This window comes from Schistocerca gregaria, chromosome 2 (assembly GCF_023897955.1).
Source record: "Schistocerca gregaria isolate iqSchGreg1 chromosome 2, iqSchGreg1.2, whole genome shotgun sequence".
In the NCBI taxonomy this organism is placed as follows: Eukaryota; Metazoa; Arthropoda; class Insecta; order Orthoptera; family Acrididae; genus Schistocerca; species Schistocerca gregaria.
The window spans coordinates 249,165,185-249,180,552 of record NC_064921.1 but is presented as its reverse complement, the minus strand read 5'-3'; the positions used below and the strand labels follow the sequence as shown (position 1 = coordinate 249,180,552).

At 42.7% G+C, this 15,368-nt stretch overlaps 1 protein-coding gene across 2 annotated transcripts in view; it reads right to left on the bottom strand.

Annotated features, from left to right (window-relative positions):
* Positions 1-15,368, bottom strand: part of LOC126336785 (uncharacterized) — a 1,589,831-nt gene that overhangs the window by 51,912 nt on the left and 1,522,551 nt on the right. For both annotated transcript variants that reach the window (XM_050000805.1, XM_050000803.1), the window contains one exon: positions 12,880-13,259. In XM_050000805.1, the coding sequence (XP_049856762.1) occupies positions 12,880-13,245 (366 nt within the window). In that variant the 5' untranslated portion in view covers positions 13,246-13,259. The remainder of the gene's footprint in view (positions 1-12,879; positions 13,260-15,368) is intronic.

Genomic DNA, 15,368 nt, shown 5'->3' with positions numbered 1-15,368 from the left:
TATCAGGGCAGCCCAGCTGGCTTCAACGTCACACCGTCTTACCTCGAATCGGTCCCCAATTTGGACATCAAACTACGAAGAGCCCAGTTACAAAGTACACTTGCTGCGATGCTATGTTTTGTTTCAATTTCTTACTATACAGCGTGTTTATAAGTTAGTTATACAAAAGCAACCTTTATTGTGAAAAGAATAAATATCTTACACAAATGTCTGACACAGCACTGAATGCATTATATGTTCAATTTTTATTCCAGCCTAACACTGTTACTTCCCGACGTTTCCAGTAACAATCATCATGGAGTCGTATAATGGTGCAGAGCGTGTGCGGTGCTGTTTATGACATCTTGAATCCAAATCCGCTACTACATTTCAGAAAGAACTCAGGATATAGCACGCCACCACTTCAAACAAACTGTTATTAATTGGTACAATCGTTCCACCGATACTGGGCTGTGTATCACATAGGACGCTGGGTCAAGGTCGGCCAGATTTACGGTTCTTTCTTTTTTGCGGAGTCAACTGTAACTGACATATCATATCTGGACATGGTTAAACATTATCTAATGCCTCAATTACAACAGAATATGGGCAGAGAATTTATTTTACAACCAGATGGCGTGTCACCACATTATCATCGTGAAATTGTCTTGTTATCTCAGTAGGAATGAGTCGACTTGGATTGGACCTGGTGGAACAATATCCTGCCCACCAATATCACCCTAGACAAAAATATAATTGGGCTCAATATAATAACATGTGCATGCACCTATGGTGCGTGGAGGTTGCAGTGCCAAGCTACATAATATGGAGACAGCAACGACCATGATCGATTGAGAAAGCTGGATGGAATCAGCCATTACATAGAGTTGTCACAGCGTCGACTGCTAAAAAGAAATCACATTTCACGGCAACATCTGTTTTACATGCCCTGCCAATTAAGTTGTGATTGGAAAAATGGATAAGCAAACAACAGGGCAGGGAGATCTTAACATTCTTCGAGAAAAAAACAAACTTCTTTTAGAGAACGTATAATTAAACTGTTGTAATAGCAATACAAATTGTCATTAAACATAGGTAAATTACTATTTTGCACTGTAAATAAACATGGGGGAGAAAGGGGTGAGCGCTGAAATGAACCGTTAAAGGTGACTGAGTCAGTGACGATACCGACAAATGTGTTATTAGGCATTAGTTTCTGAAATTAGTGTTGCAATGAAAGCTCCATAGTTTTTGTCACAAGAACTTCACTTCAAGGATAATAAGGAAACTTCAAGAGTTCGTTTTAGAAAGAGTCAGAATAAACGAATCGTCATCTACAATAAGAAGTATTTCAAAACAGATAAGTCGTATCAATTTTTTTACGAAATAACTTTACGTCAGAATTAACCCAGGCAATATCAAGGCATTTTCCATATCGTGCATTATCAAGAAGGCTACGTGGGGTAGTTTACGCCCACCTGCAAGAAATTCTTTAGAAAAAGAAAAATTCGTTAACTGTTCTTGAATTGTCTTAACAACATACTGTCTAAAGACGTACTGATGTATGAGTATGGTCCAGAGCCTGAAAATACCGTTTAGCACACTGTTACTTATATCAATGCATGTTCAATAACTTCATGACCACCACAGAAAAACTTTTAAAAATGAAAATTTCGTTCTCTATTGTAGAATTTAACTCTCAACATACATTTTAAAGAGATATTGATATGTAAGTAAGGTCCTCAAAGTCGAAATACTGAATGTGATATTCATTGGGGAAAGTGACATCGGCTACTGAGGCTTTGCTTTAAGTTTATGAGACAAATTTAAAACATATATGAAATCTGGTTAAATTCATAAAAACAAATAACATTTTTTTTTTTCAAAATTATAGCTGACTAGCTATTTTGTTATGACCACAGAAGGTGGGCATAAAGTACCCCCTCCCCCCCCCCCCCTTTGTATTGCGAGTGTTAAAACGGCAAATGGAATAATTATATGAAACGCTTATGCGTACAAATTACCCTGCGAATAAATATTGTCAAAGTGTGCGAACGATATTGTCAAACAAAAGCAGAGCCCACGATTTGTTGGGATTGTTACGCAAGGCATTGGCGTACAGCGTGCGACAGCTCTACACTTGTAACAATACCGGAATGTACCTTCCCTCCTCGCCCTCGAACCTCTTCACTAATTTTTTGTTGTTGTTGTTGTAAGCACAATGGAGCTACCGCCATACCCAGTTCGTTTTGTTGTGTAGCAAGTGAGCCCTATTTTTTAGTACCGATGCAACAATGGCTGTGAACTGCGACCGATGAACAAGCGACGAGCGTGCGTTTCTTCACACTAGATTTGAATTTACGATGAAAGAAGCGTAGACAGCCACCAACAAGGGCGCCGGTATGAGCAACAGAAGGAATCGCCCCCTCCCTCTAGCACTCAGGGAAAGCAAACAATATGGTGTATTTAACAAGGCCCCCGGAGTAGACAACATTCCATTAGAACTACTGACGGCCTTGGGAGAGCCAGTCATGACAAAACTCTACCAGCTGGTGAGCAAGATTTATGAGACAGGCGAAATACCCTCAGACTTCAAGAAGAATATAATAATTCCAATCCCAAAGAAAGCAGGTGCTGACAGATGTGAAAATTACCGAACTATCAGTTTAATAAGCCACGGCTGCAAAATACTAACGCGAATTCTTTACAGACGAATGGAAAAACTGGTAGATGCAGACCTCGGGGAGGATCAGTTTGGATTCCGTCGAAATGTTGGAACACGTGAGGCAATACTGACCTTACGACTTATCTTAGAAGAAAGATTAAGAAAAGGCAAACCTACGTTTCTGGCATTTGTAGACTTAGAGAAAGCTTTTGACAATGTTGACTGGAATACTCTTTTTCAAATTCTAAAGGTGGCAGGGGTAAAATACAGGGAGCGAAAGGCTATTTATAATTTGTACAGAAACCAGATGGCAGTAATAAGAGTCGAGGGGCATGAAAGGGAAGCAGTGGTTGGGAAAGGAGTGAGACAGGGTTGTAGCCTCTCCCCGATGTTATTCAATCTGTATATTGAGCAAGCAGTAAAGGAAACAAAAGAAAAATTTGGAGTAGGTATTAAAATTCATGGAGACGAAGTAAAAACTTTGAGGTTCGCCGATGACATTGTAATTCTGTCAGAGACGGCAAAGGACTTGGAAGAGCAGTTGAACGGAATGGACAGTGTCTTGAAAGGAGGATATAAGATGAACATTAACAAAAGCAAAACGAGGATAATGGAATGTAGTCAAATTAAATCGGGTGATGCTGAGGGAATTAGATTAGGAAATGAGACACTTAAAGTAGTAAAGGAGTTTTGCTATTTAGGAAGTAAAATAACTGATGATGGTCGAAGTAGAGAGGATATAAAATGTAGACTGGCAATGGCAAGGAAAGTGTTTCTGAAGAAGAGAAATTTGTTAACATCGAATATAGATTTATGTATCAGGAAGTCGTTTCTGAAAGTATTTGTTTGGAGTGTAGCCATGTATGGAAGTGAAACATGGACGATAACTAGTTTGGACAAGAAGAGAATAGAAGCTTTCGAAATGTAGTGCTACAGAAGAATACTGAAGATAAGGTGGATAGATCACGTAACTAATGAGGAGGTATTGAATAGGATTGGGGAGAAGAGAAGTTTGTGGCACAACTTGACTAGAAGAAGGGATCGGTTGGTAGGACATGTTTTGAGGCATCAAGGGATCACAAATTTAGCATTGGAGGGCAGCGTGGAGGGTAAAAATCGTAGAGGGAGACCGAGAGATGAGTACACTAAGCAGATTCAGAAGGATGTAGGTTGCAGTAGGTACTGGGAGATGAAGCAGCTTGCACAGGATAGAGTAGCATGGAGAGCTGCATCAAACCAGTCTCAGGACTGAAGACAACAACAACAACAACGTAAGGAAAAGAAATAGGTTTAGTGTTACACATGTTTTTAACATGATCGGATTTGATGATTTCTATGGCTACTTGCAAATTGTCATTCGCCTTCCAAAATAATAAAAATACACTATACGCCCAAGTCTAACCCCCCCCCCCTGCTCCTCATACAAATTTTACGGGCGCCCTTGGCCACCAAGTCAACAAAACGGACTAGCTGTCAAAGATGAGACGAAACTTGAACGAACAATGGAACACCGCCTGCACACGCCACTGGCAGGTTCGCAACCCCGACCGCGCTCCCTGCACGGACCTTCGTGACTTGTGCGTCGTGTAATTCGAGAGATGCGTGCGCACGCTGCAGCCGAGGCGGCTGGCCTGGCTGGCGCGCGGTGTAGGAGCGCCGCTTTCACGGCTCGCCCGTCCGTTCTCCCAGCCTTCACACTCATCTGGCGGCCTTGAGCATTATCTCCCACAGCTCTCTGCTTCAACAAAAACCTTCTACCAGCTCTGCGGAAACGAGGAGCAGCGATGTTGGCAAATGACCTTGGATAAGGGGGGATGTATACTGAGGTTACAGAAGTCATGGGTAAGCGATATGCACAAATACAGATGGCGATAGTGTCGCTTACACAAGATATATAAGGTCAGTGCATTAGCGGACCAGTCATTTGTAATCAGGTGATTCATGTGAAAATGATTCCGACGTGGTCGTGGGCGCACGACGGAAATTAACACACTTTGCACCCGAAGTGGCAGTTGGAACTAGACTCGTGGGACATTTCATTTCGGAATTCGTTCGTGAATTCAGTACTCCTAGGTCCACAGCGTCAAGACTGATCACCCGGATGGACTTCACTTAACGACTGAGAGCAGCGGCGTTTGCGTTGTTGTCAGTGCTAACAGACAAGCAATGCTGTGTGAAGTAACGGCAAAAATCAATGTGCGACGTACGACGAACGTATCCGTTAGCACACTGCGGCGAAATTCGGCGTTAATGAGCAGTGGCAGCTGACGACCGACGCGAGTGCCTTTGCTAACAAGACATCACCTACAGCGCATCTCCTGGGCTCGTGACCGTATCGGCTGGACCCTAGACGATTGGAAAACCGCGGCCTGGTCAGAAGAGGCCCGATTTAAGACGGTAAGAGCTACTAGTAGGATTCCAGTGTGGCACAGACCCAAACTGTCAACAAGGCACTGTGCAATGAGGCGGTGGCTCCATAGTAGCGTGGGCTGTATTTACATTGAATCGACTTAGTCTTCTGGTCCAACTGAAATTGATATTGACAGAAAATGGTTATGTTCGGCTACTTGGAGACCATTTGCAGTCATTCGTGGACTTCAAGTTCCCAAACAACGATGTGATTTTATGGATGACAATGCGCCATGTCGCCGGGCCATAACTGTTCGCAATTGGTTTGAAGAACACACTGGACAGTTCGAGCGAATGATACGGCCACCCAGATCGCAGGACATGAATCCCGTCGAACACTTATGGCAAGAAAGCGGCAACACTTATACAATTATGGACGGCCATAGAGGCAGCATGACTCATTATTTCTGCAGGGGACTTTCAACGACTTGTTTAGTCCATGCCAAATGGAGCTGCTTCACTACGCTTGGACAGAAGGAAGTCCGATACGATATTAGGAGGTATCCCATGACTTGTACGCAAAAATTGCCTAAAATGTTGGAATTATTTTGCCACCGTTTAGTTCCGTAGCATGTTGGAAATAATGTCTCCAATTTTCGGACTTTAATTAGTGCTGCAAATGATGTAAAAGCCATACTGTTAGAGCCAATGCGCAGTGTTACGACCCCTTGTCTACAAAACGTATCTTTTTGCGATATGTTATTATTTCCAGTAGAGTACTGTGGCTGTGAGTCCATCCCCATTCATGATGCGATTAATTATATAAGCTGTTACAGAAATGTACACTTGGTGGAACACAAAACTTGAACGAGAACTTTAATAACCTCTTTTAAGACAGACGCCCAAAGACAAGTTTTGCTTGTCTACTGTTGTTAAAATTTTTCATATGATGTTTGTTTGGTGTTGAATGATGATAATAGTGGGAGAATCAGGACCCTTGTGAGGCGACGATCTGGTGCACGTTGCTTCACTGAAAACCTATTGAAAAATATCGAAGAAATGCGTATCACTAGTCCAGAAATGTCAGTAAAGAGTATTTGCCAAATTGGATCATACAACGGGAAAAGCGCTAAATGAAGACCAAAATCACCAAATGTATGGTTATGGCCAATATTAAGGTACTTCTTTCTGGCTTAAACGCTAGTAAAATCTTATTTCTGCGTTTCTCGCAGCTTTCAGTTTTCAGTGTATGAGGAATATTTTCTGGTGAACCATCGCAGATAAAATGTGAAATTTGCTATTGTCTTCGCACATTCTAAAAAACAACTCCATGTGATACAAAATTTTTCAAAGTGTGTTACTGTAAAATTTATTTATTTTTTCTGAAATATAAAATGCTATGTACACATAAAATTCAAAAATTGTTGCGAGAGTTGTGGGACTAAAATTATAAAACTAGTGCACACATTTGTTTGGCTAAGTACTAAGAAAAACATTCACAAACACTTTCCTCCAATACTACATACGTGATCCTTTGATGTCTCAGAATGTGTCAATCAATCCCTTAATTTAGTACACTTGTGCCATAAACTTCTTGACTCCCCAATTCTATTCAGTATCTCCTCATTAGTTACACGATCTACACATCTAATATTCAGCATTCTTATGTAGTACACCACAATTCAAAAGCTTCTATTCTCTTCTTGACAGAACTGTATATCGTTTTCTTGTCCCTGAACTTTAATTCCTAATCCATATTTTTCCTTCATCTCCTTCAATGCTTGCTCAATGGACGGATTGAATAAATCAGATGTAGGCTACAACCCTATCCACGTCCTTCTCAACCACTGCTTACTTTCCATACCCCTCGACTCCTACAACTGCCATCTGGTTTCTGTACAAGTTGTAAATAGCCTTTCGCTACCCTTAATCTAGTCCTGCTACCTTTAGAATTTCAAAGGGAGTATTCTAGTCAACATTGTCAAAAGCTTTCTCTACGTCTATAAATGCTACAAACGTAGGTTTGCCTATCTTCAGCCATCTTCTAAAAGAAGTCATAGCGGCAACATTGCCTCGCGTGTTCCTACATTTCTTCGGAGTCCAAAATAATCTTCCCCTAAGGTCGCTTTCTCCCAGTTTTCTTCCATTCTTCTGTAAACAATTCGTGTTAGTATTTTGTAACCATGATTTGTTCAACTGAAGTTCGGTAATATTCACACCTATCAGCACAAGCTGTCTTTGGATTGTGTTCTAAAAGTATCCAGCAATGTCCTATTAAATTACTTGACAAAAAAACAAATCCAGATTATAGCCAATAACATAATGACAAAACGTGCAAAATTTGGTTCAATTATTTTTCAAACAGTAAGAGTTACCTTAGCTTACATGTATCGCTACCCGTTTATTTTTTCAAACGATCCCCTTGAAAAGCAAGTGGCCAAATCCAAATCAGGCAGCTGAGGCAGGTAGCATGCACCCAGAACTGTTGAGATCCTTGGGGTAAAATACTATGGACAAACAATTCCACCTAGTGTGCCAGATATACAAACTTGCGAAATAGCCTAAAGCTTCAAGAAAAACGTAATAATCCACACTGCAATGAAAACAAATGCTTACAGGTGTGAATATTACCAGACCACCAGTTTAATAGGTCACTGCTGCAAAATAATGACACGAATTATTTACAGAAGAATGGAAAAATTGGTATAAGCCGACCCTGAAAAAGATCAGTTTGGGTCCGAAGAAATGTAGAACCACATGAGGCAACGCTGATCCTACAACTTTTCTTGAGAGATAGACTCAAGAAAGGCAAATCTACGTTTATAACATTTATAGGTTCAGAAATAACTTTTGACAATGATGAATATATTCTTTGAAATTCTGAATATAAGCAAATATAAAAGATGTGGTGTGGAAGGTCATCTATAAATTGTTCAAAAATCAGGTTGCAGTACTAAGAGCCAAAGACCACAAAAATGATCGAAAAGAGAATGTGGCGGTATTGTAGCCTATTCCACATGTTATTCAATTGATATAGTGACCAAGCAGTAAAATAAACCAAACAAAAATTTGGAAGCAGAGTTAAGGGAGAAGGAATTGGGATTTTAATGTTTGCCGATGACCCTGTAATTCTATCTGGGACGACAAAGGTCTTGGAAAAGCAGCTGAACGGAATGGACAGTGTCTTGAAAAGAAGTTATAAGATGAAAATAAAACAAGTGTAATGGTATGTAGTCGAATAGAGACAATGTTAGAATAAGCAAATAAGTATGCTAAAGTGATTTTGCTATCAGGACAGGAAAATAAAAAGAAATATTTTAGCATCTAATATAAAACTGAGTGGTTGGAAGTCGTCTCTGAAAGTATTTGTCTGGAGTGTAGCCTTGTACGAAAGTGAAACATGGTTGATAAGCAGCACACGCAAGAACAGGAAAGAAGGTTTTTTTATGTCGTGCTAAAGAAGAATGTTGAGGTTAGATAGCTAATAAAGACGTACTGAATAGAATCGGGGACAAAAGAAATTTATGGCGCAGCTTCACTGAATCGGTTGACAGGACCCATCCTGGAGCATCAAGGAAGAGTTAATTTGATAATGGGGAAGTTTAAGGGGTAAGTATTGAAGACGGAGACTAAAGCTTACACGCAGTAAGTAGGTTCAAGGAGATGTACGTTCCGGCAGTCATGCAGAGGATGACTGCATCAAACCATTCTTCGGACTGACGACGACGAGGACGGTCACAACAACAATTAAAAACTAATTTCATTGGACACTCTATAAACCTGTTACACCCAACGTCACGTGTCCTGTGTTTTAGCTTCCATATGATACAAGAGACCTAAATCAGGAAGGGTGTGGGCCACAATGCTCTTTGTCGCATTGCTGTGGGAATACTATATTCTCACTTTTGAATTCTTTCATTCTGGATTTTACATATTAAGTTGGTACCCTATGGTTATAATTATTAAAGTGCAGCTACTCAGAGAGGTCTACTGAGGGCTGTAACTATCGTATGGCAGCGACACTTGGCAGATATACCAGTACATTAATGAGCAACCGATTTACGCTGGAAAACAAATCAGTTCCAATTTTGGCCACCAGGTGCAAATCTGGCGCTTTACACAGTTCGTATCACGGGGTGACAGCAAAGCTGTCAATTGAGAAGCCATAACGTGAGTGAACAATATGACTATCGAGAAGAGAGGCCGTGCGCAGTTCGTGAAAGTGTTTTATGTGAACGTCAGCAGTTAGCTACTATATAGAGAGAGTACGACGACCGAAATGTTTTAGGAGAGTTTGCATGTCATTAAATTGTTTAAAGATGGTGATGATGAGATTCGAAAACACGGGTGAGCTTGGTGTGAGGAAAGTGTCCTATCCCGGTGGGAGTTATGACGAGCTTCCTGTTGCTGTAACTGGCTATTCAACACGTTCTCTGGACAGTGATAGTGCTCGTGCGGTGTCTATTCCATGGTCAACAGTACAGAATATTTTGCGGTTATTTTACATTGGTATCCCCACAAGACCCAGACGGTGCAACAACTAAAACCTCATGATGCGCAACAACGTTTTAAATTTGCTCGTCGGTTTCTGGCACAGATTGAAGTTGATGGCATGTGGCCAGGTAAATTTTACACTAGAGGGACCAGTGAATACACAGAACCGGCGAATTTGAGGTACTGTCAACCGCGTGTTGTGCACGAAGAACCATTACATTCGCCGTAAGTGACTGTGGAGTGCGGATTCACAAGCGCCTTTATTCGATCCGTTCTTCTTTTAACAGAATACACATAGAGGGCCTGTCAGGTGTACCGTGATGTCGGCACATTATCGAGATCTCCTTCATTGTGTAACTCCTGCTTTGGAAGAGCACAACTATGTGGAAATCACTGTTTTCATGCAACATGGGGCGGCACGTCATGGCGCTCGCCCAGTGGAAGAACTGCTAAATGCAACCTTCCACGGACGTGTTACCTTCAGAGGTTTTCATGCGCGGCTTGCAAGAGACCTGTTCCGAATCCATGTGACTTTTGGTTACGGAGATATCTAAAAAACGCTTTTAACAGGGGCACGTTAGATCTCTATCTGATCCGAAGGCCAGCAAGACTATACAGGAACACGTTGCTCTGATTTCATCGGAACTGCCGCGAACAACTGTTGATCACGGCAGTTTACGGATGCAGCGTTACGTCGTCGTCTCCGGTGCTTATATTGAACGAACTGTGTAAGAGGTGATTATTAATAAAATCAACATTACGCCTTTCTCACTTGTTTGGCCCTCCTGCCCACGTAACGTTCCTAATCCCTTACATGTGGAAACATTTCTATACATCTTCCTTGTATTCACAGCGCCAGATCTGCACCTTGTAGCCAAAATTAGAACAGTTTTTTTCCATCGTAAATCGGTTCCGTATTAACGCATTACAATATCTACTAAGTTCCGCTGTCATACGATAAGTACAGTCTGCAGTGGACTTCCGCGAGTAGCTGCATTTTAATTATAACGACCCGGGATTATTTTCATACCCAACCGTCTGATTCATGATGGTCTCTTAATACTAAAATGAAAACGAAAGACCACGCCTTTGTGCGGCCAAAACTATATCGTTACCACAGACGTCAACAATATCATTCCTACCCTCAAGTTCCTTGCATGAATGGGGAGTGCAATCTACTTGTGCGAGAGAGATCCTCCCAGGGGCACGTTTAGTAGATCAGGCAATCTGATTGGCGCACGTGTGTCTCGCGTGCAGCACTTTTGGGGAAAGACATAATTCCGCTTGAGACTGTGTACGTGTTCCAGCTGACTGTACTCTCAGAAGTGCTTATCGCACTTAACGCGTGCGTAACTGGAACTAGAGGATCAACGTCGCTTCAGACTACCTCGAGATAACCAGTCTTACGTCATATTTGTGTCAAGGTCAGTATACAATTCAATGTTCGGGACTCTTTATCACAGACTAAGTAACTGAATGATCACAAAAGAAACAAAACAGCTCCAAGACGAAAAATAAGACATTCGTGATTTTCTCTGTGATCTGGTCTTTTCTTTCTTTTTCTGTTTTTCCCCTTACTTCCTTTCACTGGTTCAACAGCCTACTTTGGTGGAGAGAAGTCGCTCCACAACTGTGTACACTGTAAATGTTCGCTTTTTTTTTCACACAGCAGAACATTTGAGAGTTCTATTGTTATGCCTCGTGTGTTCTGTTGTTATCCCTCGTCGCACTGCATTTACGCCATTCGTACTGAATTTCGGCACTTACGAGAGCGTGCCGAATTTTTTATGTTAAACCTCTTAAAGCTTTTACAGTAATACAAACATTAGTATCATTCTACATCAATATTCTTCATGCCTACAAATTTATTTCTCTAGATAAGTCACCCTGGCGACGAAAACATTTCTTCCAACGCGAAACCAGTAAGTTATTTGATATGGTAATTGTAGAATGTTGACGGAGCCACAACCTCACTTCTGCTTGCACCGCTTCCACACTGTCGAAGTTCTTTAGGTTTTGGAAATAGCTGAAAATCGAATGGGGCAAATCAGGACAGTGTGGAAGATGACTGATGAGTGATCCAAAGGCACTAACGGCGGAGGGTTGCAACTTGGGTCAACGAAGCGGGGAAGTAGGCCTACTAATACGCGTGACATTGTAATACCTCAAAGAATATTGAGGACAAAATTACTTTTCAGCAAACTTTCGTAACATCACTGGATATTTATGCTCACTGAGGTGACAAAAATCATGGAGCAGCGATATCCAAATATACAAGTGGCGGTAGTATCGTATTATAAAATGGCAATCCACTGGCGGAATTGCCATTTGTATTCGGGTGTTTCATGTGAAAAGGTTTCCGACGTGATTACGAGCGCACGACGGGAATTCACTGACTTCGAACGTGGAACCAGTAGTTGGAGCTACGCGCATGGGGCACTCCGTTTCGGAAATCGGTAGGGAATTCAGTGTTCCGAGATCCACAGTGACAAGAGTGTATCGAAAATACCAAATTTCAGGCATTACTTCTCACCATGGACGACGCAGTGGCCGAGAGCCTTCACATAATGACCAACAGCAGCGGCGCTTGCATTAGAGTTGCTAGTGCTGACAGACAAGCAACACTTCGTAGAACAACTGCAGAAAGCCATGTGGTACGTACGAGGCAAGTATCCGTTAGGGCAGTGCGGAGAAATTTGGCGTTAATGGGCTATGGCAGTAGACGACCGACGTGAGTGCTTTTGCTAACAGCACGACATCGCCTGCAACGCCTCTCTTGAGCTCATGAAAATATCGGTTGGACCCTTGACGACTGGAAAACCGTGGCCTGCTGAAATTAGCCCCGTTTCAGTTGGTGAGAGCTGATGGCAGGGATCGAGTGTGGCGCAAAAACCACGAACCCATGGACCCAAGTTGTCAACAAGGCACTAAGCGAGCTGGTGGTGGCTCCATAATGGTGTGGCCTCTGTTTACGACGAATGGACTGGGTCCTCTGGTCCAACTGAATGGATCATTGACTGGAAATATACCTGGAGACTATTTGCAGCCATTCGTGAATATCAGGTTCCCAAACAATGATGGAATTTTTATGGATGACAAAATTGTTCGTAATTGGTTTGAAGAACGCTTTGCATAATTCGAGCAAATGATTTAGCCACTCCCATCGCCAAACATGAATTCCACCGAACATGGGACGTAATCGACAGGTCAGTTCGTGTACAAAATCCTGCACTGGCAACACTTTCGTTATTATGGACGGCTACAGAGGCAGCATGGCACGATGTTAGGAGGTATCCCATTATTTTTTCATCTCTTTCTTTATTGTTTCTCTTGTAATCGGCCGAAACTTGTCACATTATAAATTTCTGTGGTTAGGTTAGAAAAAAACTCACATTTTTACGAGGGTAGGTGGTGGCTGTGGAGGCTGGGGGCGGCCAGTAGGACAAGACGGTGGGGGCGGCTGTGGAGGCAGGCGCCACGTCGTACTGTGTACCCACGGGCGGCGGCTCTGCGGCTGCGGGGGCGGACGGCGGCGGTGCCACCTGCTGCGGGGGCGGCGCCGGCGGAGGCTGGCCAGACGGCGCTGGCGCGGCGGCGGCGGTGCCGCCCACCTGCTGCGGGGGCGGTTGTGCCTGCTGCGGGGGCGGCTGCTGGCCCGGCGCCTGCGGGGGCGGAGCGCCCGGGCCCGACGCGGGAGACGGCAGCCCCTGGAAGTACTGACGTGCGTCCTCCAGCACGTTGCTGAACGATATGTCCATGTCCAGAGGCAGGCCTGCAGAAGGAAACGAAAAACATGCGTTACTTTACAAAAGGAAATCTGTACACCTGCGACAGCATGCGCTATCTACATGTTCCAAAACGCAAAAAGCTGGGTTTTTCCGGCGCTCATACCTCAGGTTCTATTTGTGATAGATATCTAGGATCAAGTGTTCTGGATATCCCTTGCGCATGCCCAACATAAGGATCGTCTTACTGTAGCAATCCTGCTAATGTTTCGCACTTCTTGCTGCTTGGCCAAATGGAGGAAGCAAATCGTTTGGTTCTTTTTGCATTATATGTGGTCTATGGTGCTCCTTAAGGGTTTTGTTGAGGCACCATCTAGCTCATGGACGGTTCCTAACAAAACCCCAAAAAAGCATTTTCCACCATTTTTTCCGCCGTCGGCAGCAGATATATAAATAATTAACCGCGCAAACTGCTCAGATTCCAACGGTATATTCTCCAAGCATATATCTAGAAACGCCATCTTCCCGCAAAAATCTTTATTTGCTATCGAGAAACACCCAAAAACATGGTTTCTGGATACTAAAACCGAGCCGCGGATTGCAAGACTGCTTTGTACAATAAATGGGTGTAATTTTTAAGACGTATTCCGAAGATCCCGAAAATTATCTTGATATCTTTATTCGATTGCAAGGTGCGAAGTTTCTCTACTTGTAAACAAAAAATAAGCACGTAAAAGTTCTTTTCACATGAGTGACATGCCCTGCTGTAGCTGAGAAACCAGCAGAAAAATGCTTCTATCGAGCACAAAAAAGGCGAGTATGCTCCTGTTTCCTACAAGACTCTTAGGAGTGGGGTACGAGCTGCTCAATCTACCTCCCAGAGTATCTTTAAAAAATTTCCCATAAATTTTGGCATATTCCCGATTTTTTATGCTGACAGAGAGGCAGTGGCAAGGAGACGAAAGAGTAATAAACACAAGAAGATAGTAGACAATGGTTGTGGTATAGAAGGAGCGAAGGAGATAATAGCAGTGAGAGAGAAAGAGAGGGACATAGCGACAGTGAAACATAGTTGACAATGACAGAATAGCATAACAGTGCTAGGAAGAGAGCGGAGCAGACAGTGTAACTGGGACAGATACAGAGGAAAGAGAAAGTGGAAGTGGGCGAGAGCCAGTGTTAATGAGACAGTCTATGACAATGACAACGAGGCAGAGAGAGATACTGACAGTGAGAAGAGACAGCAACAGTGGGAAGGAATGAATGATATAGAAGCAGTAAGAGAGGGCAAAAGGGAGACAATACCAGTTAGAGGATACAGTAGTAGTAGGACAGAAACGAAGGAGACCGTGGCTGTGAGACCGCAGACATGGACGGAGAGACACAAAGAGTTAATGAAATGATTTGAGATAAATGAGTGAGCGAGAATGGGCAAGATGGAGTGGAAGGGTATGAGCGACTTACAGCGATAGACTAATGGGTGTTAGTGAGTTACGGTTAGGGTAGCTTATGGGAATATGAGGTGAGTTGCATGTTAAAAAAAAGCGCAAATATTTTCGATGCCTACATTTTTGGGAAAAATTTTGAAGATGCTGAAGACGGCAGAATGAGGCATCTGGCTCGTACCCCACTTTTTCAGTAATAGTCTTTCAAACAGAAGAATATTCGCCTTTTTTTAGCTACGGCAGGAACATTTTTCCGCTGGTCTCTCACACAGTAGAAGAGCTCAGTTCTGAGCCTACTTGACTCGTCGTCGTGAGTAATACGAGGGTCATTCCGAAACTGATGTCTTCTTCTTGCAATCACGGTAAGTACAGCTACAAATTTCAGACAATATGTGTGACAACAAACGGAACATTCCCTGCAAAAATCTACTTTGCAAAAATCTAGTTTTGTAGAACTATAGCGACACAAGTTTGGAAGTGAGAGCCGGACATATAAAAACAAAGTCTACATCAACATACAAGTAGCAGAGATGAGATTCTCGAGGAGTGCGAACGGCTGCACAAGAAGAGATGTAACAGAGAACGCAAATGCTATTAATGAGGAAATAACTGAATATAGAGAGAGGCGGAAACAAGACGCGAAGATAATGTATAAGACCACCCAAGAAAATTTTGAACTACAACCTAGGAAACAACGGGCATAAACTTCGT